Below are 25,873 nucleotides of genomic sequence, written 5' to 3'. Positions count from 1 at the left end.
TATAGCTCCTGGTGACAGAAACAAATATTTGATTCACCGAGTTTATTCACGGCACTCCTGGAACGGGGAAAATAAATGACCTACCCAGCGGCCCAGGCCCCAGCCCTGGAATATCCAGGAAAACCTTGTGCGCGAGATGCCTAAATGATGCAGAAACCAGCGCATGCAAACACAGCCCCTTGCCGCCCATGGTCTTCGATCACCGAGCGGCACACTTCAATGTTCCCCCCGACAAAACTAAAATTGCCCTGGTGCGCTGGCAGGCTCGAGCATTCTTTACCTACTCAGACATACTGGAGCACCGAGTCCGGATCGCGCGTGTTTTACTGCGTGAAAGCCCGCCCCCCGCTGCAGTTCTACCGTGTGAGCTGCCTGCAAGCGCTTGAAGTTTGCGGCGGGGGTGGGGGGGGGCGGGGGGTGCGAAACCGATTACGATTACCCCAAAGAGTACCGAACTCGGTCTGAGAAGGCGGCAACAGTTGGGATGCAGGTCGGTCTGGGCGGAGCAAAGAGACCGGGAGCGCTAATTGCTGCTCTGTCCGCGCGGAGGCCACGAGACTGTACTTCGGCTACCCGCGCATCGCATAACAATTGCCGCTGCTTGCCGAAGAAATAGAGCGTCACCCGCGCTGGTCTGTGCGCTAATGAAAGATTGGGTTAGCCGGGATCCGAACCCGTGACCTGCAAGTCAGTTAACGAGCTACATCGCTTGATGGCGCGTGTAGACTTCGCAGGTGGCCCCAGCGCCATGAATAACTGCCCCGGTCCAAACAGATAAAAACACAACCCCCCCCCCGCGGCCAGCCCTGTGGTGGAGGAGCCCCCACCCCTCCCTCAAGGCCTCCCTGCGGCCCGGCAGCGTCCCGACTCACGCCGTGTAACCCATCTCCTTTCCAGGCCCAGATGGAACATTCAAACGCGATGCGATAATTAGAAACCCGCCCGAGTGACCAGCGTTAAATATTGAACGTCTGCGAACTCGAACCCTTTCCCGTGAGAGCCTTGATACCGGGGGAACCCAAGGCAAGATGGCCGCGCGGGATGGGGGTGGTTCCAAACACCCGGACAACGGCACGGAAAACGCACGTGGCCGAAACGACCCACTCGCAACCTGCCGCCCAATATTATTCTGGACCTCCCCCATAGCCTGCCACACCGCAATCGCACCACGAAGATGCCCCCAGCACCGCCTGCATCGCCCGCAGGGACGCGGGGCACTGCTTGCGCCCCCCACACCCATGGCCATCCGGGCCACAGGGCCCCGTCCACCTTGTCATGCCCAGGGACAGGGTCGGGGTGGGACAGGTTAGCAAGACTCACCGAAAGTATGTTGGTATCCCGAAGAGCACGACGACGCTGAGGGGGCCCCGATCGTAGTAGCGTGGTGCGGACGGCAGGCAATACGCGTGGCCAGGTAGGAGCGGCGCGCAGGAAGCAGAGGAGGAACTGGGAGAGAGAGACGCCTAAGTAGGGGGGTCTGGCCTCGCCCCCCCCTATCGGCACGCCTCCTAAAGGCAAACTCATTGGGAGCTCCCCTCCCTGGGCGCGGCCTCGCTAGCGAGGCGGAGCGGGGGGGGGGGGGGAAGGCTGCGACGGGCGGCCACTAGAAGGCTGCCCTGCTGATGTCCCTCTGCGTGGGACGCGGGCAGCGGCATTCTGTGCCCCAGTGAGATAGTATGTTTTGCAGTGCCACACCCAGAGCTATTCCCATTTTTTTACCTTTGCGTGATCTAAGGGGAAACGTGAGCGCATTGGGCAGGGCTAGGACAGCATATGCCGGAAAGCGCGGTATCTATGTATGGAAGTGTTTGTCTATATCATTTAGGATCTGCGCCCAGTGTGAAGAAAGGGTGGGGCAATCCCATAGCAAGTGTGTTAGCGTGCCTTTTGACCCGCAGTTCCTCCAGCAATCTAATGTGCGGGTGGGGTTACTTCTGTGTAGTCTGGGGGCGTGAGATACCAATATGTGGCGACCTTAGTCACTGTTTCAATGCTTGAGACATTCCACGCAGTGTGACGTGCCCGATAGAAGATGTCGCCCCATTCTTTCTGTGAAAGTGTACGCCCCAGTTCTGCTTCACTGCGCCGCTGTCCTGAGGAGTGAGCCACCAGTTATGGAGGGCACAATAAATGGTAGAGCTCAGTGATGAGGCGTGTGCTGGTTGTTATGGTGTGCAGCCATTTTTCGTATGGGGTAAGGGGTGTTTGGGCCCCTTGACGTACTGAGGGATGCATGACCCAGTGTCGTACCTGTTGGAAGTGATAGCATTCGGTCTCTGGCAGCGCAGATCGAAGCGAAGATCTTCAAAGGTCAATGGGCCTTTGATATCAAAGAGATACCCTATCGACCTGCACCCCTCCTTTATCCCAGTGTTGAAAGGCTACCAGGTCGAGGCTCGGCGTGTATTCCGAATTATTAACTATAGGCGTGAGGGGTGACGGGAAAGAAGTTCGGTAGCACCTTACCACAGTTGAATCCCAAGTTTTTAATGTTGTGCGAGTGACCGGTGATCCGTATAGCCCTGCAGGGCATTGAGCCCTGTGAAGGAACGGGATCCTCCACAGAGCCTTGGCTTGTGATGGCTCTTTCCTTAAAAAGCCAATGTTTTCCCGATTCACTACGGGACCATTCCAGTAAAACTCGAAGCTGGGCAGTCTCATAGTAATGGGTTATTTAAGGAATTCCTAATCCACCCTCTCCAGGAGGTCTATCGCTAAGCTCCCTATTCATCCTAGGTTTCTTGTCCGACCAGGCAAACAAGAGGAACTCCTTCTGGAGCGTTTTGATAACGCTGGGGGGGCTCTCAACTGGGAGTGTCTGAAAGATGTATAGTATTTTTGGTAACATGGTTATTTTGAGTGCCGCCACATGACAGAGCCAAGAGAGATTGAATGGCCTCCAGCAGCGCAGGTCTCGTTGAATCTGGGAAAGGAGGTGCTTGTAATTCAAGGTGACGGCAACCTGTGTCGATGTCGCCAACCTAATGGCCGAGGTATGGAATCGATTCCATCGCCCATTGAATCAGACATAGCTGTTTAAGGGTCTCTTTAGTGGAGAACTGAAGGGAAACCCAGAGGGCTTGTGATTTTGGGACATTGACCTGGAAGCCTGAGGTATCTGTGAAGCTCTCGAGATCAGCAAAGAACGCACGGATGGAAATCTGAGGCTCCTCCAGTGTTGCGACAACATCGTCCGCGTAAAAGCTTATGGCAAGGCGTTCCACCCCAAATTGAACCCCCGAGATCAGTGGGTTCTCCCGCACTCTCTGGTCCATAGGCGCCATGTAGAGAGTGAATAATAAAGGGGAGAGAGAGCACCCCTGTCTTGTGCCTTGGGCGATCGGAAAGGGGTCGGAAATGACCATTCACGCACACCGTGGCTGTAGGGTGACTGTAGCTGCCAAATACAAGTTTGCGGAAGCAGACTCCCATCCCATACTGCGTGAGAGTGGTCTCCTGATAAATCCAGTGCACCCGGTCCAATGCTTTTTCAACATTGACTGACACCACCACTCGCTCCACCTTCTGATGTTGAGCCTTCTCAAGGAGATGGAGTAGTCTCCGCGTATTGTCAGTGCAATGCCTAGTGGCTACAAACCTAGACTGATCCAGGTACACCAGTCCCGGCATCATCGGTCCGAGCCTGGCTGCCAGGATCCCCGTAAACAGCTTTAAATCAATATTTAAGAGCGAGATCTGTCAATAAGCTGCACAGTGCCGACCATCCTTGCCAGGTTTCGGGAGTACGACAACCGATGCCAGCAGCATCGTGCAGGGGATGTCGGAGGAGTCGCCTATTGCATTAAAGAGCCTAGTTAAACTAAGGCGCCAAGATGGTGCAAAAAGTCATAAAAAAATAGCGGAGAACCAATCAGGGCCAGGAGATTTAAGATGTTTGAGGCGGGCTATTGCCGATATAACTTCCTCTATGCGGATTGGGCTGTCAAGGCTGGCTGCCTGCTCTGGGGTCAGTTTAAAGGGGGTTGTCCCTTGTAGTTACTGAAGGAAGGCCTCTTCTGAGAGACTTTGAGCTGTGTAGAGTTTAGCCTAAAAATTGTGGAACGCACGTGTTATGTCTACGTCTCTCGAGCATTCAGTGCCGGTCGCGGCCAAGACTGTATGGACAGTGGCTTCCTGGCATTGGGTGTGTAATTTGCTGGCAAAAAGGCACCCGCATCTGTTTTCCCCCCACATAAAATGATTGTCGCAGCCTAAGGGAGGCTTAGTCCGCTTTATCCAAATCAAAGTGGGCGAGCTGCTAGCACACCGCCTCTAGTTGCGGCCATACCCTTGGCACCCCTGTCCTCTTATGAATGCGCTCGAACTCTTTCACTTGTTTGCTAAGGCCCTCTCTCTTGTCCCTTTGGAGCTTATTATATGCTGATGAATTGGCAGTAAGTTCCCCTCTCGCGACTAGTTTGAGTATTTCCCATAGGATGGTAATGCAGGTGTCAGGGGTATCATTGAAAGCCAGAAATTCCTCTAATGTCTTAGTTAAGCATTGTATCACTGCCTGGTGATGTAAAGTGGGTTGCGCAGCTGCCAGAGTATAATGGCCTGTACAGGGGGAGGAGGGATCACCAGTGAAAGTGTCCGTACAGTGAGGTCAGAGAGAGAGTGGGGTTCAGTCTCTGAGGTAAGTGTTGGTGGGAGCAGGGCTTGAGACCCAATGAAGTTGTCAATTCTAGCATAGGTTTTGCGCGCATGTGAATAGAACGTATAGTCTGTGGGTGTAGGGCGCACCAGATGTCCACCAGTCCCGGGCCATGTAGCCACTCCATCCCAGTCCATGAAAGTGCCCCTGCCTGCCCATGCCGCTGGGACGAACGGTCTGATTGTCGAAGACTGTGTTTATATCTCCCCCCAGTATGATTTGCCTATCTGGAGAAGTTAAGTCCATCACCGTACGTCAGAGAAATGCCTCCTGCCCCTCGTTGGGCGCATATATAGAGCCAAGAGTAAAAGTACGTGTGTTAATGGTTGCCGAGATAGCTAAAAGCCGCCCCTTAATTTCAGCCAGTTTTGTGCACACCTTTCCTCCAAACATGCAGGAGATAAGAATGGCGACTCTGACTGTTTTGGTTGTGTGTGAGGAAAAGTATTGGTGCAGGAAAGCCCGTGTGCGCCTGACTTCTCTAGGGAAGATAAAATAGCCCTTCTTTTAATCGGATTGTTCAACTCCTATACATTTAATGTAAGGATTTAAGTGTTTACTACCATATGGGTTGAGACTGGGGTTGAGAGCTAGGCAAGAGGCCAGTGAATTCAAGGAAACCCCCAACCATGGAGATACATAAGGAGCCAAGTAAGTATACCCAGCAGAGAGCCGTTACCTGAACTCGAAGCCAGGCATTCGCAAGCCCAGGTGGAAGAGAAAACATTATTTTTAAAAACAAGTGAAACTACGAACCAGTGAACAAACATTGTATGGTTGACTAGAGTCCGGAGCGATACGCTCCAAGAGTCAGTAGACAGGTACCCGTGGCCAGCATCTCCCCGCTCCCGCCCAGCCCCAGCCCCACGTGTTCGCAGAGAGAGAACCAAGATGGGGACCAGCAGATCGTCCACTATCTTCCCCTGCTTATCACGGTGTCAATGCTCCAGGGGAGTCCCCGATTAGGGCTGCCAGGACAACTTGTCTTTCTTTGCCCATTTGTGTCCGGATCAGGATGCAAGTTGTGAGCTGGAGGCTTGATTGTTGCCCACCCTTGGCCGCTCCGGCGGTTGCTGCTAGTCTTGCTTTGTTGTGGTTCCTCCACTGAAGGGACCTCAATACCCAAGCGCTTGCTGGCCTCGGTTACCGAGTGCAGTTGCCAAAGTTCCCAGTTGAAGAAGAAGATTAATCTGAATGGGTGGCTCCAGGAATATGAGATGCCAGCTGCCCTTAAGTGTGTGGTGATGATATTGGCTGGTAACAATGTATGTGAAATACCTTCTTTGCCGGGGGAGGTAGCGGGGTTTGTACTGAGTTGATGCTATGAAAACAATAAAAAATGTTTCAAGAAAAAAGTGTGTGGTGATGAGCCAGGATGCTTTGCGCTTTTGTAGTGTAGATGTAGCTAAGTCTTGGTGTAGTGTGGGTTTCTGGCCCTTGTATTGGAATGCAGGATCTGGCTGCGTGGAGTATGCGCTCTTTAAGCTGAAAGTCATGCACACAGGTTAGAATATCAGCCGGTGAGGGTGTCAGAGCAGCCCTCTTAGGCCCCACCGTGTGTGTGCGGCCTAGTTTAATGCGAAAAGCTGCTGGCTCACCCAAAATTGCACTGAAGAGGTCTGCCACCATGGCCTCAATGTTCGTGTCCTCCGTCCTGGGCGCAATACCTTGAATGCGTATATTATTGCACCGGGACCGGTTTTCAAGATCTTCCATGTGGGCTTGAAGGTTGAGGTTCTGTTTGCGCAGTCGGATGACCTCTTGTTGGAGGCCTTCTATCTCCTCGTCCCTGCTGGACTCGCGGTCCTCCAAGGTGATGATCATATCCCCCAGGGAGTCCAGGTCTCGGTGTACCTCTTTGAGGTCAGCCGATAGGTCGCGTTGCATGGATGAGAGAACGTCCCGGAGAGGGGTTAAGAGTGATTCCAGGAAGGAGCGACTGACCGTGCCCTCCACTTCATCCGCTCCCTCTACATCATCAGTGGACTTCTGAGGAATGGGACTTTAGGTGTTTTGAGGAGCATGTCCTTTACCGATCTGTCCTTACACCCCTTGCCATGTTCAGGATAATGCTCCTTGCGGGAGTTCACCACACCTGCTGTAGGTAGGCCCAAGTGGTTGCGCAGTCTTCAGTGCCGCAGGTTACCCCTGCCGCTCCTTAGGTCTCCAGCAATGAGGGGGCGGTGGGCTGATCCCCTTTACCCGGGGCGCGCGGGGGCCCGGGTATAGTCTTCGGGTCTATGACCCTAGGTATGTTATGGCTGCAGGCTAAAACTCCCGGCTCCGCCGGCGATTCCTGCCAGATAGCTCTATTCTCCCCTTCGATTTCCTGTATAGCGAGCGGCTATATCTCGGGAGACGAGGGGACCAGCCCTTCTCCGATTGGTTGCTCGGGGAGCTTGCTCGCTATTTTCTTCTCAGCCGGTCTACGTCTACCCCAGGGCCCCACCAATAGCACTGTCCGACTGTTTGGGCCACCTCCACTCCCTGCCACCAGAGCGCTGCACCCTTGGACCACGTTACATTGTTGGGTGTCGGAGGAGACCTCTTCAGAGAAGGACTGGCCCCTGCAGGTGATTCCTAAGCCTCAGAGCCTTTCCACACGCTCCGGGCCCAGGTTTGCCTCCCTGCTACCGCTCCTCCCCTCTCTGTGTTTTTACCATTCGTCAGAGGTATCGGGGGGGCCTTGGCGATATTTCCAGGCATGAGGTCAAGGCTTTGCAAAGTACCACTGTCCTCTCCAGGTCAAGCTCCTTCGATGAGTGCCTCCGCTGTCGAAGCCGCCAGCTCCGGCCGGCTCTGTTGATTGTCGGCTGGAGCCCCTACAATGCGCCATTGCTTCTAGAGCGCTGGCAGGCCCCAGTGCGCTGCGCTCTCTCACCTCCTGCTACAGGCCTCAGGACTCACCCAGAACGCCACACGCCGGGGGTGGGATGCCCTGGCACCTTTCCTCGCTTCTCAGCTTCTTGGCTGTGGCTCCACAGGCCACCTCTGCACAGCTGCGGGGGCGTACGCCGGCGTGGCCTTTTTACATGGGTCCTACGGCCCCACTCCTGTGCTCCACTCTTGCAGTCACAGGTCCGCTTCCCAGGCGCCACATCCGCTCCACTCACTCCCGGGGCGTCACTGCTTCCCCTCAGACCCACATTACCTCGCCTCCTCAGGGCCGCCCAGGTATTTCTCGGTGTGCCTCTTTCTGATCTTTTAATTGCCCCTTCGGCCCTGGGCAGCCGCCTCCTCCCAGCTGCAGGGTGTACGGTCAAGCAACCTCCTCCAGCGGCTCACCAGCCCCATTCTCTTGAATCTGGGTGCCCGGGCAACCCGAAACCGCTCCTCCGGCTTCACCAGCACTTAGGGGGTATTTTACTGGGGGAGACTGTCCCTGATGGCCCCCGATCAGCAGCTACAAACTGAATCTAGCTGGGCGAGAGCAGAGAGACGGGAAAGCAAGTCCTTTCGCGCCACCATCTTAGCCATGCCCCGCCTGGTTGTTTTTAAATTACACTGCCCACCTGGTGGCTTCAGCCCCAATCTGGCACTCACTACCCCTCGCTCTTGCCCATCTCCTTTTTCTTACCATTTTGGGAGGGTTGCAGCTAACAGTAGTAGGTTTAGCATTTCTATCATATCCCAACCATCAAAATACTATAAAATCAGTCATTCAATGCGTCTGGCCAATCGGGTGCCAAAGGCAAGCTTGTCTGGTCCCAGGTGGCAGCAGGAGCATAGAACTATATCAGTTTTTATGCTAATCTTAATAGCCCCCATCTTCCTCAGTCACTACTCCAGCTTCCACAAGATGTTGAGTGTATCATTCTCTATGTTAGACTTGGACATGGTAAGTGTTCTCTCCTCCTTAAATCTATTTGCTTTTGCCATGAGTAACAAGTCACTTGCAATTTTTGGCACTTCATGGAAAAATAAGAAATAAAATACTTTTTGTACTGGAGTATTTTGGTCTTAATAATTTTCAGCACTGGATAAGTAATTGATACAGTGGGCTTTACAATACTTCTGCAGTATCTTCCTTGTGTTTCTACCTATTCAATCCTGCAAGTATACTCTCTAACAAGGATTCAGATAAAATTGGATGTATGCCTAGATCTTCTCTTTCTCTTCTTATACGTCCTTATATTAACTTTGCTCATGAAATGTTCTTGAACTAGTGGACATTTTATCATCCATAGCTTGGAAATTGTAGAGCTTATTGACCCTTAGGTTAGAGAATGGCATAATTTTTGTTTAGTTGTAATTAAAGGAGGGGCAGAGAGTAATGTAGGTCCAACACACACACACCATAATGGCATAGTAATATGACCAAGTGTGCCATTCGTTGTAACCATCAAGGTACCCCAATTCAGTGCCCAAGACAGACGTGGTCAAATGGAGTGTTCTCTTTTAGGAGCATGAACACTCACCAACCCAACTGTGGCATGCTTCATTAGGCTTAGCTCTTCATTGGGCTAGTGCTGCAATGCCCAACAGGCCCCGAGGGGGCTCTTTGCCAGAGATCTTTTTAAATCTGCCCTCTCAGAGAATTGAATGTCCTTCTGTACGTGTGTAAGGAAGATTTTGGAGTGAGAAGGGTAGATAGGTATGTTGAAAAGTTAAAATAACTAAAGATCCCCACTCTAAATAATTCCTGTCCCCAAGACAAGTGGGAACACCTCATTCCAAGCATTACACTCTCCAACCCAGGTGTCTACCCACATATGGGGGAACTGGGCCCTCTTGGGACACTAGGTGTCCCTTGGAGTGTCCATACTTGTAACACTCAGTACACTGGGGGACAAACCTTGCTGACTGCTTATCATAGAACTCCTTTCTCTTTGGGTCAAACTGAGAGTGGCTACTGTCCCTTTGTGAATAATTTTGGGGGCCTTCAGGGAGCACCTTATTTCTATGTTTTTTACCCCTCTTTCTTCTGGTGGGACCTCTAACCACCCTTTTGGGAGTCCCACCCTCCCCCATACCTTTTTCAAGACACTGCTAAGGAGGCGGACCTCTGGGTCAGCACCAATCTCCCTGAGATCATTGAGCGTACTATCCGCTAGGTGTTGGTGCAGCTCTGTAAAACAGATATTCAGCACATGCTCTGTCATTATCAGATAAAACAACCTAGTAAAATCATCAACTTTGCTGCCACTCACCCACAAATTCAGTGTCCTACTAAAGTAATAAAGAAAATACACCCAAAACTGGTTTTTCAGTTTCTGGCTGTCCCTAAATCTCATGCACTACTTTTCTGAGGTGAGCACAAATTTGTTGACACCAATGGCTTTCATGGGGGGATACCTCATCTGGTTTCCTATTTATAGTGTGAACAGGGTATTCCTCCCTGCTGCAAGCATGTTTACAGAGGCCAGCTCCAATTCTCATCTGAGACCCTGTGCATCCTTAGGGCTACCTCATAGGCTGAGGCCACTTGTCAATATCATCCCCCACCCCATTGTTAGGCACCAGGTTTTAGGGGATGTGGACCCTGGGCCCTAGCCATGGGGTAGGGGGTGGGGGTGGCGATGAGGGTCTGGCCCCTCTCTATTTAAGTGTGCCCCCCCCTAAAAATGACAAGCTTCCTGATGCTTAACAACCGAACCGGCTGCCCACTTTCAGACCGGCATGCATGCCTGGTTCAGCCTTCCTCGCCCACAAGGTATTAAATATACACTTATGAAGTGTTGCAGCAGCATTCTATTTTCACCAATAGCCGTCTGCTGTAACATTTCAAATTGTGATGTCGGGTTTCACCCTGGAATGAAGGCTGCGGACTCCATGTACAGTTGCTAGTATCTTTATTGTAAAATCGGAGGGAGAGCGTGGGGCGTACTGTACTCGTTGTGCCCCTGTACATAATGGCCGCCGCATCTCCCACTATGCCTAGCGCTGGTCACGTGGTGTGGGGAGCTAGACCGCAAGACCACATATCTTCCCCCTTCAACAACACCCCAAATAAGCAAGTAGCTCAGCGTATTCACAAACATGATAACTGTGGCGTCTAACCAGGGAGCGCCTGAGAACAGACAACCTAAATGTTTTATTTCCAAAGGAGGGGGGGGGGGTAGAAGGAAGGAGGGGGGAAAAGAAGGGAACATAACAGTTGTGAGGAGGTTACACGGTAGATGGGCAGTTACATATCAAATTCTCTGTATCTCTTAGGTAACACAACCGCTCTACCTGTGCGTGTGCGTGTGAGGGGTAACTGTGTCTCCTGTGCCTCTCTTGAATGTGAACTGGCATCCCCAGTACTCCCCTCCTGGCCCCTGTTGTGTGAGGTGGGACTTCCCTGCATAGTGTCTGGGTCGCGGATGTCGTGACACTCGTGTGGCGTACTGTGTAGTGTGCCCTTAGAAGTACTCCGTTCCTTTGTGGTGCGAACATCACCTTCAGTGTCTCTCATCGTGCCATTTCTCTGTGTGCTTGTAGCCAATTCGTCTTCCTCATTTTCAAGCTCCCAACCACCATGCCAGGTGCTTGTAGTTGAACCATCCTTGTTCCATCTGATCACTTTATTGTATTTGACCATTCTACTGTGTGACCATATCTTGCCGTTACTTAACAGGGCAGAGCGCGAGTAAGTTTCTCTGACTTGCAAGGGCTCGCTGAACTTGCTGTCTCCCTTCTTACGTAATTGGCCAAGCTTCACTCTGACCCATTCCCCCTTTACTAATTAAACTTCTCGCACTCCATGCTTCTTGTTGTAGTTGTCCGTGTAAATTTTCTGAGCCTTCTCCAAGTTGCTTCTGACGACTGCTGTGGACCATTTGCTCTGCAGGGTGAGGTTCATTCAAACCGTGTTATCCCGTGTGAATGGCTCCCGGCCACTTTGGTTCTTGAATGGGCTGTAGCCAGTCAGGGTGGGTGTGATGCGGTATGCCCAGACAGTGTTTCTTATTTCTGTCTCCGAACTCTTACCCACACTGGCTGCTTGAACGGATCCCATGAGCACTCGGTTGAACCGTTCAGCTAGGCCGTTGCCCGCAGGGTGATACACCGGGGTGTGATTGGTCATGACTCTGTTTCTTTTGGTGAAGGTGTTCCACTTTTCTGACGTAAATTGGGGACCATTGTTGCATGTGATGACTTTCGGAAACCCTTCTCGCAAGAATGTTGTGGTAAGAAAGGCAATGACTGTTTCCGTGTCCACTTTCTCGCATAAGTCTACCTCCGGCCACTTGGAGTATCAATCCATAAGGACAATTGCGTATTTGGGTATACCCCAGGAGTCCAGGATGGGGCCCAAAATGTCAATGGACAACTCCTCCCAGGGGCTGTTGGGCATGGTGAACTTCCCCAGGGGTGGTCGTAGCAAGGTTAGTGATTTGTCGGCATTGCCGCACTGCTCACACGCCCTCACGTACTTCTCCACGTGGGTGTCTATGGCAGGCCACCAGTATGACTGTTTGACTCGCCTCTGCACCTTCACTACGCCCAAGTGGCCTTCATGCAGGATGGTGAGTAGGCAGTCAACCAACTGTTGAGGAGGAATGACTTTGTCCCCTCGTGGTAGAAATATGGCATCATCGCTAATGGAGAGTTCGTCTCGCACTTCCCAGAATTTCCTGAGGTCGTTGCCCACATGCCTTTTCTCAAGCCAGCCCTGTGTGACGAACGTTTTGACGCTCACGAGTTGGGGATATGTGTCGTATACTGCCTTCCAGTCTTGTGCAATAATCACATCCTCTTGGTCCGTCGTGAACGCGATAGTGTCTTCGTCCCATTCCATGTGTGTCGGCATCCCTTCCATCGCAGCTGACCGGCTGAGGTATGCCACATGGAGGCATGAGGTTGAATCACGACTAGGCAACCTTGGTATTAAGCAGCCTCAGCTTATAGCAGTCGAGACGGCTGGCTTCCAAGGAAAACTTTGGCCCCCTGTACTTATTTTGTTAACAAATTATACATCTGATAAGGAATACTAACTAAAACACTTTCACAAAATGTGTCCAGTCTCATACATGGAGACCTTGCTTTTAATGAATCCATTTTGAGTTTGTGTTGTTCATTGGTGGAAGGTTTTAATCTGACCCTACAAGCTATAGACGAGCTATGTTATGCAAAACCCATCCACTTGATGAAAAAAGAAAGCCTCCTCAGACACCTCCTCTTCCCAGCCGGCGGCCACTTTGTTATGGACAAGCAATAACACTTGTGTTAGGAGTACTTCTTGAATAACAATAACATAAAGAAGACATTGCTTGGTAGTAGTTAATGGCCAGTGGGATTCATATTGAAGTCAATGTTTCTGTGATTGAACATCTTCCCTGATTGACGCATACTTGATGGATTATGTTAGTGCGTTTTGGGTAGCACACGATCTGCATCAGCATGGCCTTGTAGCACTCTCATTTACCCTGCTTGCTTCACACAGAATGCTGCTTGTGGAGCACTAGCGACAGTACATTGAAAGAAAAATGATAGAAAATGTACCATTTAGCTCCATTTATTATCCAGTTTTTTTTTTATTAACATTTTTTCATGATGGAACTCCCAATACCCAACAGTCATCTCCTGAGGTCTGCGCTCACTATTGCCACCAAAACCAAGCAAATCTGATAAGTTTCTATTTATTGTCACCTGGCAGAGGGGTCTCCTCTTCGCTTTTCTTTGTTTTAGCCTCCCTGCCTTAGAGCGGCATTGCGGCTTCTGGTACTTATAAGGGTTTCTGTTGCTTGGACCTGTAAATCAGAGCAGATGTTTGTTATAACCGATTGGTGAGAAGCACTGTGAGACAAGGTAAGTTAAATAAGAAAGACAAGAGATGACATTGAACTTTAAATGTGCTTGGGAGCTACTGAGCATAAGGGAAGGAAGGCTGTGTGTTAACAAGAAAGAAAATAGGGAGAAACAAGTGAAGAGGAGATAGATGCAAAGAAATTTTTTTCATTGGTCAATAGGGATACTGTTTGTGCCACGTTGTTGTAATTAATCATATTATATTTAAGCAGACAATCCCGTTAGGTAGGCAGGGTCTGACTCTATCACGTTTTGTGTACGGAGGTATTTATAGAGCCAATGAGAGTCTGCTAAGATCTTTCATGAGTTTGAATCCCTAGCTGAGCCAACTCAGCCTCTTATCCTTCTCAGACCAATAGATTGACTACCATTAATTTGAATAAAATGAATGTCTGTCATTAACAATAATTTGGCACTGAACAACTGTGGTACTAGTAGCTATGTGAAAAGTAAGGTATTCTTACAAACAAGTATTACTGTGCTTGCTATGTCATTCAACTTTGTTCATCTCTAAAAGGGCTTGCCAGACTGGTAACCCAGTATTCAGATACATTCACAGCAATAACCTGAGTTTAATCATTGATTCACAGACTCAAATTTCAGGGTCTACCAAGCCATTTATCCTTACCCTGTCGATAAAAGGAGCACCAATGAGATGAGTAACAATACATAGTTGCCATTATTGCCAATACATCACACCACAGGCAGTGATCAAGCACTTTAAAAAATAAACATGTTGTTCTATTCAATATTTTTATCAGCCCCATCCTAATTTTAATTTCTGCTTTATTAAGATACCAGAGTGTCCTTCTAAATCACAGTGGACATTCGTTTTTCTCGTGCACTTTCTGCAATTTTCGACCATCAATCCATAGGAGTGACATTGGGCAGAACCGCCTCTGCTGTGCAGGTCCATGTCCTTGAAGTGACATTGAAAACAACTGCAAATCTGATGGGCTAGCGGTCCAAGTTCGACTGTCGCACTTGAACCGTTTGTGTTCTTTGGAACACTGAGGCACTATTGGTCTGTAAAAGTGAAGACTCCGAGAAAACGTGTCACACAGCTCTCCACAGCCAAAGACAGAACTTGTGCCACACCAGTGTGACTGACAAGGCAGAGCCTATAAAAAAAATCTAATTGTGATTCAAGGCATGTGGCGATAGGCTGTATTACAGGCATTGAGCTGTCCGTCGCAGTATAACCGTGAGATAGGGCCTGCCAGGCAGTGGCAGACAAGTGGAGGAACGTGATCCAGAAGGCAGCTACAGGGAGATATGGTGGCAAAGTGAGTATATAAACAAAGTTCAATGCTGCTGGTGTGTGTGTGCTTGTGTATTTGAGAAAGTGCACAAGTGTGTGCTTGCATATGTGTACATGCTTGAGAAAGATTGTGTAATTTGTCTGCCCCTTCACGACCAGATGGTTTCACTTCTGTTACAATGATGACTCTAATATACAGGTGGCAATTCTTGGCTTATTGTGGGAATCCATAGCATGATGATACCTACCCATTTTATTATGCTGACCCTGTCATGCTGGTGCCCTTACTGTGAGCATCTATGGCATGATGGCACCCACTTCTAGTATGGAGCTGGCCGTGGTGTATTGAAGGTAATTTTTGCCATATTATGGGCACACAATGCATGACAATTTTATAACATGGGCCCAGATATATTAGGGCCATCCTTGCATGAGATTCTGACCAATGGATAGGTTAGGAACAATCTATCCATTTGTTGTATTAGTACTTGAACATGCTTGATGAAAGTCACACCAAACACACATTTCCTGAAAATGAAAAAAGTGATATTTAAGGATGTCAATAATTTTTGATCTACTGATATTTTTTTGTTTTGGGGAACTGAGATTATTTTTCTAAAATTAAAAGCTTGCATTTTGTAATTTCAAATATAAATTGTAAATGCCATTTTATTAATTGTTGGTGTCACCTTTCTTCAGAATAATCAAGGAGGTTGCTAAAGGGTACTGGCACGGAATTATAAACTTGGAATATTTGATCAGCTTGGGATCTTTACAGACCTGTTTGTTGATGGTCACTGATAAGGTACTAATGCATACACTGGAACCCACAGAAGCTGACGCTAATATGTATCAATTCCAAACACTTTTGTCTATCATGGTTAGGTCATCTATAGAACTGTTATTGAACCATACCAAGTGTACACTGAAGCTTTTGGCTAAAATTGTTTTAAAACATATTTTACTCTTGGATTCCTTAAAGTACTAACTCCTGGCCTATAAACTTGTCTGTTAATTCTATCTCATTTTCATCAATGTTACTCACTGATTGTACTTCTAAATGTGTCACTGCCCTCAATGTTTTTCAAACAATCTATAGGTGAGAGGGTATATCACCAAATCACCTGTGAATCTGTATTTAAGTTGTTCGCCATTTTATCTAATGTGACCGAATCCTATGTACTTTGTGATTTTCCATGCGCTTCAGTTGATTACAAAAAGGGACTTGAAGAAAAACCTCCAAACCTATTTTAAAGTTGTCTGTAAAGCTGATCATACTTGACTAATTTTACTGGCAAAATGTGGGATGTGCACAACTTGGGGCAGTAAAGTCCTCACCTATTCCTTCGTGGATTTGATACTGTGTTCAGTTTTGTCTAACATGCTTTAAACCATTTGTCACCCACTTTATCCTCAAAATAAAACCAACTGCAAATTTCAAAATATCCATATTAGTACCAACGCCACCTCATTCTGAACACCTCCTCGACCTTACTGGGGGCCGTGCCCACCAAAACATATACACCTGGCTATGGCCTTGCTCAGCTGCGAGATTTGCTTGTTGCAGCTGCATTACACTTCTAAGCAAGAGCAGACCGCAAAATAGGAGACACTGAATATAAAATGAAAGACAAAATGAAAGGTGAACCTCTATACAAAGAGGGAGAGCGAGAAATTGGTAGAACTTATATAACAACTAACCCCTTTCACCAACCTCCACATAAATCAACGGCTTAAAAGCAATTATAGAATTGCCTTCACAGGGCACACTGGGGTGGAACTTAAGATGTGGATGTTATGGCTGCAAATGAGATGTAAATCCAGGGTATCTGTCCCCCTGGTGGTTTGTTTTTGTTCGATGGTAGGGCACGAACTCCCTCAATGAGAACTTAAATGGCCCTCTGTAGTCCCTATGACGGCTATGGGTCGGTGGGTGGACTAAGGCCAACTGTCCTTTAGCAGATGTTAACAGATGTTGTTTGCCCTTCAGCTTCCTAGATATCAACCTTAGTTCTATCGCCATGACGCTTCCTCAAAGGCATTCTTGGCACTGTAGCAAGCTTATAGACACTATTGATGTGGGGACTACAAAGTTTTGTGAACAAAGGGTGATTGAAATTAAGGTGTATGAATAAAGTATGGTGGAGATTATCGGTAAGATCGGAGTGGGTATGAAGAGAGCGCTACACTCATGGTAGAGGTAAGAAAAGGGGACTGAAGAAACGACAGTGTGGCATGGCGCGAAACCGTGGTACTTAGAGGCTGAATACAGATGAATGAGTCTGGGAACGGAGGAAACAGGAGCATGGGAGACACAGTGGAGATTGGAAACACAGATGAAAGCATGGGATATGAAAATGAGCAGAGAGCCATAGAAAGGTGTGTAGACTGAAGCCACAGAAGCGAAGCTGCGAACCGAGAGGAATCATGTTAACTTCTAATCTCTAGTGCAGGTTTGCTTATTTATAAACAGAGTCCTCGCCATTACAATTGACGTTCCATTAGAAAAATATACTTCATTACTTCTGAAATCATGACTTACTGTGTCAGTGTCTTATCTGAGGCCTGCAGTGCTGATGCAGCACACAACTTGCTTCAGTCAAAACTCTCTAGTGTTCCCAGATTTTGAAATCTGTCCAAAGCCCACAGCTGTCCAAGTTCAATCCAAATTCAGCCCAACACTGACTAGTATCAGCCCAAAAACCAGCCAAATTTGCAACCTTCAAAGTATGCAACAACAGCCTTCAGGAAACATTCGGACCATAATTCTAATTTCTTTTTAATATATGCGTAATGCTAGGAGTTTCAATAGGCAGCTATGCATATCTGCATTCATGTCCAAATTCCCCTAATAATTACTGATTTTGAAGTTTGGTCCCCTCTGTGACCTTCTAACTGGCACCACAAATCTAAACCTGAACCTGGTACTGATGAATGAACTTTGCAAAAGCAGATTATAACCCATTTTAATTAAGACCAAGTGTGGAAATGTTGAAACTCTACGCATAGAGGTTTCTGAAACAGTATATTTAATGGATCTCGCAGGATTAACACCACACAATAATAAGAGTGTAAAGACCACTCTGGGGTTAAAGCAATTCCAGCACGACTGGCTTGGCAAGCTGGAAGGGTCATCGGAGTACGCCAGGAGGCCCCTTCCTTCCAGTTAAAATATAAGAAGGCCACAAAGGAGATAGTCACTCACTCTGATGAGTCCCCTCGACTCCAAAGTCCTTCGCCATGGCCACGGACTCTGTCACTAAAATGTTATATAGGACCTACGCTGTTGCCTTTGTGTTGCAGCATAGACCAGACTAAAGCTCCCAGTGTTGGACACAACCAGGTGGGTTTGATTGAGGACCAAATGAAAGCAGTTCTTTTGGAGCAGATAGGAAAAAGACCCCTTTCCTTAAACCTTTAGTGATACTCATCCCCCAACATCTCAACACTAACGCTCCCTCAAGTCTGCTGACACAGTCATCACTCCCCTTTTCTCATCCCATTCCATTCCCCTTCATCATTAGCACTGAACCCACCTCCATTTTTACCGCTGACCTGTGCTCTCTCTATAGGCTGCACGGCTCCCTTACACCCATCACCCAGCGTGAGCTTTAAGCGGGGCAGATCTTAGAACTTACTTTGAAATGGGTCCCTAAGAGTGGCTATCTTCATATCTTCAAATTTTAAGGCAAAAGCATGGATTCATTACCTAGTAATGCATGTAAAAATAAAAACACATGGTAATTCATTTTAGCAAAGCAGTCCCTGTTTACAGTTTACCTTATTTTTCATTCCATACTTCATTTCCTAGGCTCATTCACTTTTCTTTAAGATGTGTATCTGTAGCAACATATGACTCTTGTATACTTCAGATTGTGAACTGTGTAACCTGCAGGTGTCTGGGCGAGTTCAGATTGTGGGTGGGTGTTTATGACCAGGAACAACTGAGTCCTGCGACAGAAAGCAGTATGAGTTTCTCACTTGGCCAGCCAGTGTGCCATTAAGGAGTTTGGACTATATTTACATCCAACCCTTGCCCTATCTGCAAAGCACATAGAATGGTGGTCACATGTAAATTGCACCTGTGCAGCTGGAAGCTGGGTCACAGCGATTTTCGTATGCCCATCTTTCTGAACATAGCGAGTCTAGGGGTATGGGGCCTGTTTTTTTCTCCATGTCCTTTAGAAATCCCTCCGTCTGCGTATCTCATGGCGTTGCTTTAATCTTTTGGATCACCATTGCACTCTATTCTTTATGCATACCCTTTCATTAGTGCATAATATGATGGGGACCCCAATCAGCTATGGCAGCAAATATTGATCTGGATCCAGGCCAGCCTCGATGAAATATGAAGAATGTGTCCCAGTGTCATGTGCTGACACTAGGATTCACCCAGCAGCATCCACAACTTGTTTGGCTTCCTTTCAAAGAAGCAACCTGTAGAGTATGTGAAGTTCTTATTGTCCCTTCCAGCTGGCTGGGCCCAACATAAAGGTCACTTAAAAGGCCAACAGCCCTCCTGTTGCTGGCATCTCATCCTGGCTGGGAGCTATATGGAGCCTACAATCTAGCTGCCAATGCAATGAAGGGAAAAAGTACTCATCTTGTTATCACTTCACAAGTGATTAACAAAAAGTATGATTTGGAGGCAAGATTTTGACTTTGTTCCACCCCAGTTTGCAAGAAAAATCCGTGTACTATAAGAATGTCAGATATATCTCCTCTTAAGAGAAATTACACTTGCAATTATTTAAATAGTACTTTTTATCTAATTTCTTTTGTAGCGCTACTCATCCCAGGGAAAAGGTAGGCTGAGAGAGTGCCTTATATCTCACACACATATTACACAATAAATCATAGAAGTGTGTAAATCAATGTACAAGGAATGTAACAGAAGACAATGTGGGTTACAAGGTGTGTGAGTCACATATCATCCATACTGGTAAGCCTTAGACATGTTGAGTAGTTAGTCTGGCGAAACAGTAAGTCTGTAATGAACACATAATGCTGGAATTGGTCTTGTCTACACAAATAACATGTTATTACTATCCAAAAGGAACCATTTTTAGTATTTCAATTACGGACAGTGGAATCGTGTTAATGAGCACCGCTGCGTTTTTCCATACTTAACATTTTGCCACATATGCGACATAATCCATCATCTACTGCATAATCTGCAGATTTAAAAAAATAAAATTTCTTTCTAACTCAAACGGTTCAAAAGTTACTACAAATGCAGCAACATGTGTTGCAGTGCAGTGGAATGCCCTTTGCAAAGGTTGACTGGTTACATTTCTGTTGTTTATTGCTATACTTGGGTGTTAAACCGATATTTAAAAAAATTATAACCTATGCGCAGACAGTGTTAATATTAATAAGTGTAAAAATGAGAAAGTATTTTACAAAATGGGAAACAAATATATTACAAAATGTGCCACATTAATGCTGCAAAACTTGGCTTTTCTTGCCACATAATTTAGTATACCATGCTGCATAATGTTGTCCTCCCCAACGCATAATTCCAGTGGCCCTGACTTTAATTCACTGCTTGCAATGGGCAGGTACTGTCAGATGTTGAGTACCTTCACTTCTTTCATTTGAAAGAGGGAGCACCTGCACTGGTCCGGTGGTGAAATACTTTAAATGGGAGAGAACAGCACTTCTAGGCAGCAATAATGAATTACTCCAGGATAGTGACTACCTGTGCTTCAGAATTTCGATTTAAAGCACTTACCCTCTTTGCCTGAAGGTCCTCTGTATTGTGGAAAAAGGCCTGTGCCGATACAAAAGGCTGAACTTTGGAATTTTGTCGTCGTCGGAAATATTTCAGTACAGTGTCTGAGAAATATTGTCCGGACTCCATGGGGTACTAAATGTCAGCGATGACATTCTAATACACTCAGCAACTATAAAAGAACACCACCGCCCCTCTCCAATGCCTTGCAGAACAGCGGGTTACCTCCCATTGAGAAAAGTGCTTTTTTTTCCAAAAGTCCATAGAATTCTTGGGATACGTGTTCAGCTAAGACGGGGTCAGAGTAGACCCACGGAAATCACAAGCCATTCAACATGTCCCTGCCCCAACAACAGCGTCAGAAACCTGAAGCTTCTTTGGAATGGCCACCTACTGCGGGCGGTTCATACCTAACCTGGCCACGCTAGCTGAACCCCTATGAGCCCTGACGAAGAAAGACGTCAACTGGAAGTGGGGTAATGAAGAAGAACAAGCGTTCCAGAAGATCAAAGCGGCACTTCTGGGGAAAACCACCATGACGTACTTCGACACAACTTGGATGACCGAACTCCTGGTGAACGCCAGCCTCGTAGGGGTAGGAGCACTCCTGACCCAGTCACGGCACCCTCCAGAGATGACCAAAGACGGTGGAGAACAAGAACGGAAGAAAGAAGAATATGTAGACATGGTATCTCAATGGGCCTGCCCGCGAGCTCTTACCGTGGACGGGATCAAGGAGAAAACCAACACAGACCCTGTGCTCATGAAGGTGCTGGATTCCATCCAAAAAGGCTCCTGGAGCAACTTCCTTTGTGACACCAACAGCTGGAACGAAACAGACAGAGACCGCCTAGGCAAATTCTGGAGAGTGTGAGACGAACTTAGTATCGCCCCCGAAGGAGTGGTGCTGAGAGGATCCCGGATTGTCATCCCCGCATGCCTCAAAGAGCGTGCCACAATCCTGGCTCACAAAGGACATCAAGGAACCACCAGAATGAAGTCGCGGATGAGGGAGAAGGTGTGATTCCCCAGGCTAGAAGCCGCCGTAGATGCTCTAGTGAGAAACTGCTGGCCTTGCCAATTCACAAGCGGCCAAGAACACCCCGCTCCAGTAATAACTGATGAGCCAGCAACGTCTCCATGGTCGCGAGTGAGTCTCGACTTTGGAAGCTTCCCGGATGGCAGGGTGACTGCGGTACTGATGACAGCTACACCAAGTACCCCATAGTCGAAGTAATTGCATCTACGGCCTTCGCACACCTCCAACCATTCCTGGAGAAGACGTTCACGCTATTTGGATTACCCCATGAAAACAAGACCAATAACTGACCTCCATTTCAAGGAGCTGAGTTTAACAATATGCTTGAGTCACTTGGAGTTCACCATCACTACATCACTCTCCAATGACCACAGGCCAACGGAGAAGCAGAACGATTTATGCGGACAATTAACAAGATCATCCGGATTGCCGTGTCGGAACAATCAGACCCAGAACCTGTAGTTCACAGATTTCTGCGGGACTATCGAAGCACACCGCTCCACGACACAATACTCTCCCTGGTCCCTGATGTTGACCGGGACCTGTTGAGACGCCATCGCCGCAGCTGATGGCTGGACCCCGGAGCCCTATGACCCTGCTGGCACTCAAGCAAGACGGACAACGAACAACGAGTGACCCAGTGAAAAGAGAGGGGCGAAGACCTGGGTCATCACAGTGTGGATCTTTGTCCTGGTACGGAACCGGCACAGCCGAGAGAAGTTTCGCACAACATATGAACCTGGACAATGAACCTTGTTGACAACCAACGGCACAACCATTACAGTTCAACGAGGTGATGAAACGATCACCCGGAACATATCCTAGTTCAAAAGGATAAGGAACCCTGACACCGAAGAGATGATGTCTGGGCCTATGGAGAAAGAAAGAGTCACAGCAGAAGACAATCTCCTCTGCCGGGGGCAGGACTCGGCCGTGGCCAGTTCGCCCTCTCCCATGGTCACTGGCACTGAAACAACCGCGACCAACGACCCCGCGCAGCCAAGTAGTTCTCTGGAGAGTCAACAAAGTCGCCAACCAAGATACAACCTAATACCCAATCCCAGACTGAGCCAAAGACTCACAGACATTATGTGTTGATTTGTTTATTGTTTTGAACACTAACTTGGGAAGGGATGTAGCGGTCTAGATGCGGAAGAGGGAGTTAACCTCGCATCCCCTCAGTCCGGAAGGGCCTCCACACATTGTAGCACTCTCTGGCCAGGCGTGTCCAGAGAGCATAAATAAACGGGTGGAGGTCGTTCGTGACTTCTGGCCCACAAAGTTTATCCATTGGTCTGTGTGATTTATTAAGCGCTGCAAATCTAGGGTCTACTGCTGCTGCTCAGGGCCGGACTGGGAACCAAAACCGGCCCCCACCCGTGTGGCGCACCGGGGGATTGCCCGGTGCCCGCTACGGCCAGTCCGGCCCTGCTGCTGCTGCTCAACTGAGCAACATCACATTGACCAAAGGGGAGTTTCTTCAGTCACTTTTCTCCCCAAGCTCATCCACTTTAGCGCGTTCTGCCAACTTTTGATACTTTGTGGCTAACAGTAAGGAAGCAGCTGGTCTTCTATTGTACAATTCCACTATTAGGCCACGTTCTTCCAAAAAGTGTAATTCCCGTGTAAATTGAACAATCCTGATTCCCAAACAGCCGATCATTAATGGAGATCATTTGGAATACCCAATAATGTCAGGAATGCCCAACCTCCATTAAAAGGCGATTGCACACATTTATTGAATGCCAATGTTGGAGGTGCCCCATGCCATAGGACGGGTGTCAAGATGGATTGCAGTGAGTTAAAGAAAGAGGGGTTTTGTAAGACGAAGTGAATTTGTGGCTTGGAAAATCATTTTAAACGAGACACCTCTGCCCATTTTGGATCGTGGTAACCTCCCAGAGGCCTCCATTTCACCTTTAAATGTACTTACGAGTGATGCATTGTCAATCTACATGCAGACTTGAAGTATGTCAATAAATGTAAATAATATCTATAAAATACAGTTTTTAATCATACATATTTTACTGAGTTTTTCATGTGTTAGGTTCATTTAAGCAACTGGTAACTTTCCATGACAACACTGCACAAGGGAAATGCAGAGACTTTGCAAGTTGTCATGTTACAGTTATCATCAAAAACAGGACTAATGCCGGGAAAATGACATCATGACATATGAACACTTGTAAGTGGTTTTATCTACACAGCAGTTGTGCTTACAAAATGATCATTACTATTACAGGATACCCCTCCTGCATAAATTCGGAATAATTGAGTTATTTTGCAGAGGGTTACAATGTGTTTTCTTCTTCAAAAGAACATCTGGTTCAGCAATCTCAGATATTCTTCCTTATGTGTTGTAGCCTGCTGCAGTGGTAGCGATAACATTTCTTGAAACCTTTCTTTTAATATCTTAAAATAAATACATAACTTGATTTTTTACGTGGAACCTGCTATCGCATAATTTGCCATTTTGTAGCACTTTAAGCAACACATATTAGTTCACCAACTGCAACCTATTTTATTCTCAGAAGGATGAAATCATGACATGACCCTGCTGGTATTCAACCAGGAGCACCATTCTATCAGAAGTAACCGTCTCCTTAAAATATAAATGGAATGATGAATAGATTGGGTTTTTTTTCTTTTACCCAGTTAAAGGATGCAACATTTCCTTTGTTGACTTTTCCATTAATTAATTTTTTACTTGGTGTTGTAACTTACAAATGGCCTCGCAACAGGAAGAAAATACATTTTTGCATTTACTTTTCTGAGAAAGGAGAAATCATTTGTAGAGCACTTCTGTCATATCTGTGTTTTCGGCTGCTAAATACATTAGATTGGGAGCCTGCAGCCCCTGTTGATATAGTAAAAGAGTTCCGGATATCCGTGGTGTGTATGTGTGCATTCGAGTAGCACAAGTCAGCGGTGTTAATCATTAAGATTAAACGGTTAAGCAGAGCCAGCTGCAGGCCCCTGTGAAACATTAGGGAAATAAGATCAAACTCTGTTTTTGAAGCTTTGGGGGCTTTGGATGTGCCTGGGATCTTTCTAGGGTGGTACAAAAGGGGGTGGTGATGGACGGAGCATCAGAACCAATCAAACACTCACACCCAGTCAACAGATCTGGGTTTGATCCATCACCGTTCTTTAGCCCACTCTGCTACCCCAGTTCAGACATGGCCATATGCAAATCAGTCTGACCCTGTGCCTCATGGGAACAGTCCAGCCCGAACTGCCAAGCCATGCCTTCCCTGGACCGGAAACAAGCTTCCTAGGACCGGTTTCTGGCATTTCAGCCGTCTTCAGCCAGGTTTGCTTGAATCCAGTGGCAAAGTGAGCAAGGGACTCACGTCTGAGCATACCCTGCCAACTTATGGCGAACAAAGCGGTACAAAAGGGGGTGGTGATGGACGGAGCATCAGAACCAATCAAACACTCACACCCAGTCAACAGATCTGGGTTTGATCCATCACCGTTCTTTAGCCCACTCTGCCACCCCAGTTCAGACATGGCCATATGCAAATCAGTCTGACCCTGTGCCTCATGGGAACAGTCCAGCCCGAACTGCCAAGCCATGCCTTCCCTGGACCGGAAACAAGCTTCCTAGGACCGGTTTCTGGCATTTCAGCCGTCTTCAGCCAGGTTTGCTTGAATCCAGTGGCAAAGTGAGCAAGGGACTCACGTCTGAGCATACCCTGCCAACTTATGGCGAACAAAGCGGTACAAAAGGGGATGGTGATGGACGGAGCATCAGAACCAATCAAACACTCACACCCAGTCAACAGATCTGGGTTTGATCCATCACCGTTCTTTAGCCCACTCTGCTACCCCAGTTCAGACATGGCCATATGCAAATCAGTCTGACCCTGTGCCTCATGGGAACAGTCCAGCCCGAACTGCCAAGCCATGCCTTCCCTGGACCGGAAACAAGCTTCCTAGGACCGGTTTCTGGCATTTCAGCCGTCTTCAGCCAGGTTTGCTTGAATCCAGTGGCAAAGTGAGCAAGGGACTCACGTCTGAGCATACCCTGCCAACTTATGGCGAACAAAGCGGTACAAAAGGGGGTGGTGATGGACGGAGCATCAGAACCAATCAAACACTCACACCCAGTCAACAGATCTGGGTTTGATCCATCACCGTTCTTTAGCCCACTCTGCCACCCCAGTTCAGACATGGCCATATGCAAATCAGTCTGACCCTGTGCCTCATGGGAACAGTCCAGCCCCAACTGCCAAGCCATGCCTTCCCTGGACCGGAAACAAGCTTCCTAGGACCGGTTTCTGGCATTTCAGCCGTCTTCAGCCAGGTTTGCTTGAATCCAGTGGCAACATGAGCAAGAAACTCACGTCTGAGCATATCCTGCCAACTTATGGCGAACAAAGCGGTACAAAAGGGGGTGGTGATGGACGGAGCATTAGAACCAATCAAACACTCACACCCAGTCAACAG

General features: G+C 47.8%; 1 protein-coding gene across 11 annotated transcripts in view; it reads right to left on the bottom strand.

Annotated features, from left to right (window-relative positions):
• LOC146802200 (uncharacterized) overlaps positions 1-25,873 on the bottom strand; it is a 238,746-nt gene that overhangs the window by 26,952 nt on the left and 185,921 nt on the right. For 8 of the 11 annotated variants that reach the window (XR_014967711.1, XR_014967713.1, XR_014967716.1 and 5 more), the window contains one exon: positions 10,541-13,329. Coding sequence is in view for 3 of the 11 variants with exons in the window: in XM_085621793.1 (XP_085477919.1) it covers positions 13,264-13,329 (66 nt within the window). In the remaining 8 variants the exon portion in view is untranslated. Of the gene's footprint in view, positions 1-10,540; positions 13,330-18,301; positions 18,358-25,873 lie in introns of those variants that run through there. The other 3 variants (XR_014967710.1, XM_085621792.1, XR_014967715.1) reach the window with 2 other exon arrangements.

This window comes from Triturus cristatus, chromosome 8 (genome assembly GCF_964204655.1).
Source record: "Triturus cristatus chromosome 8, aTriCri1.1, whole genome shotgun sequence".
NCBI lineage: Eukaryota > Metazoa > Chordata > Amphibia > Caudata > Salamandridae > Triturus > Triturus cristatus.
The sequence above is the reverse complement of the archived record's forward strand: the minus strand, read 5'-3'. Positions and strand labels throughout refer to the sequence as shown.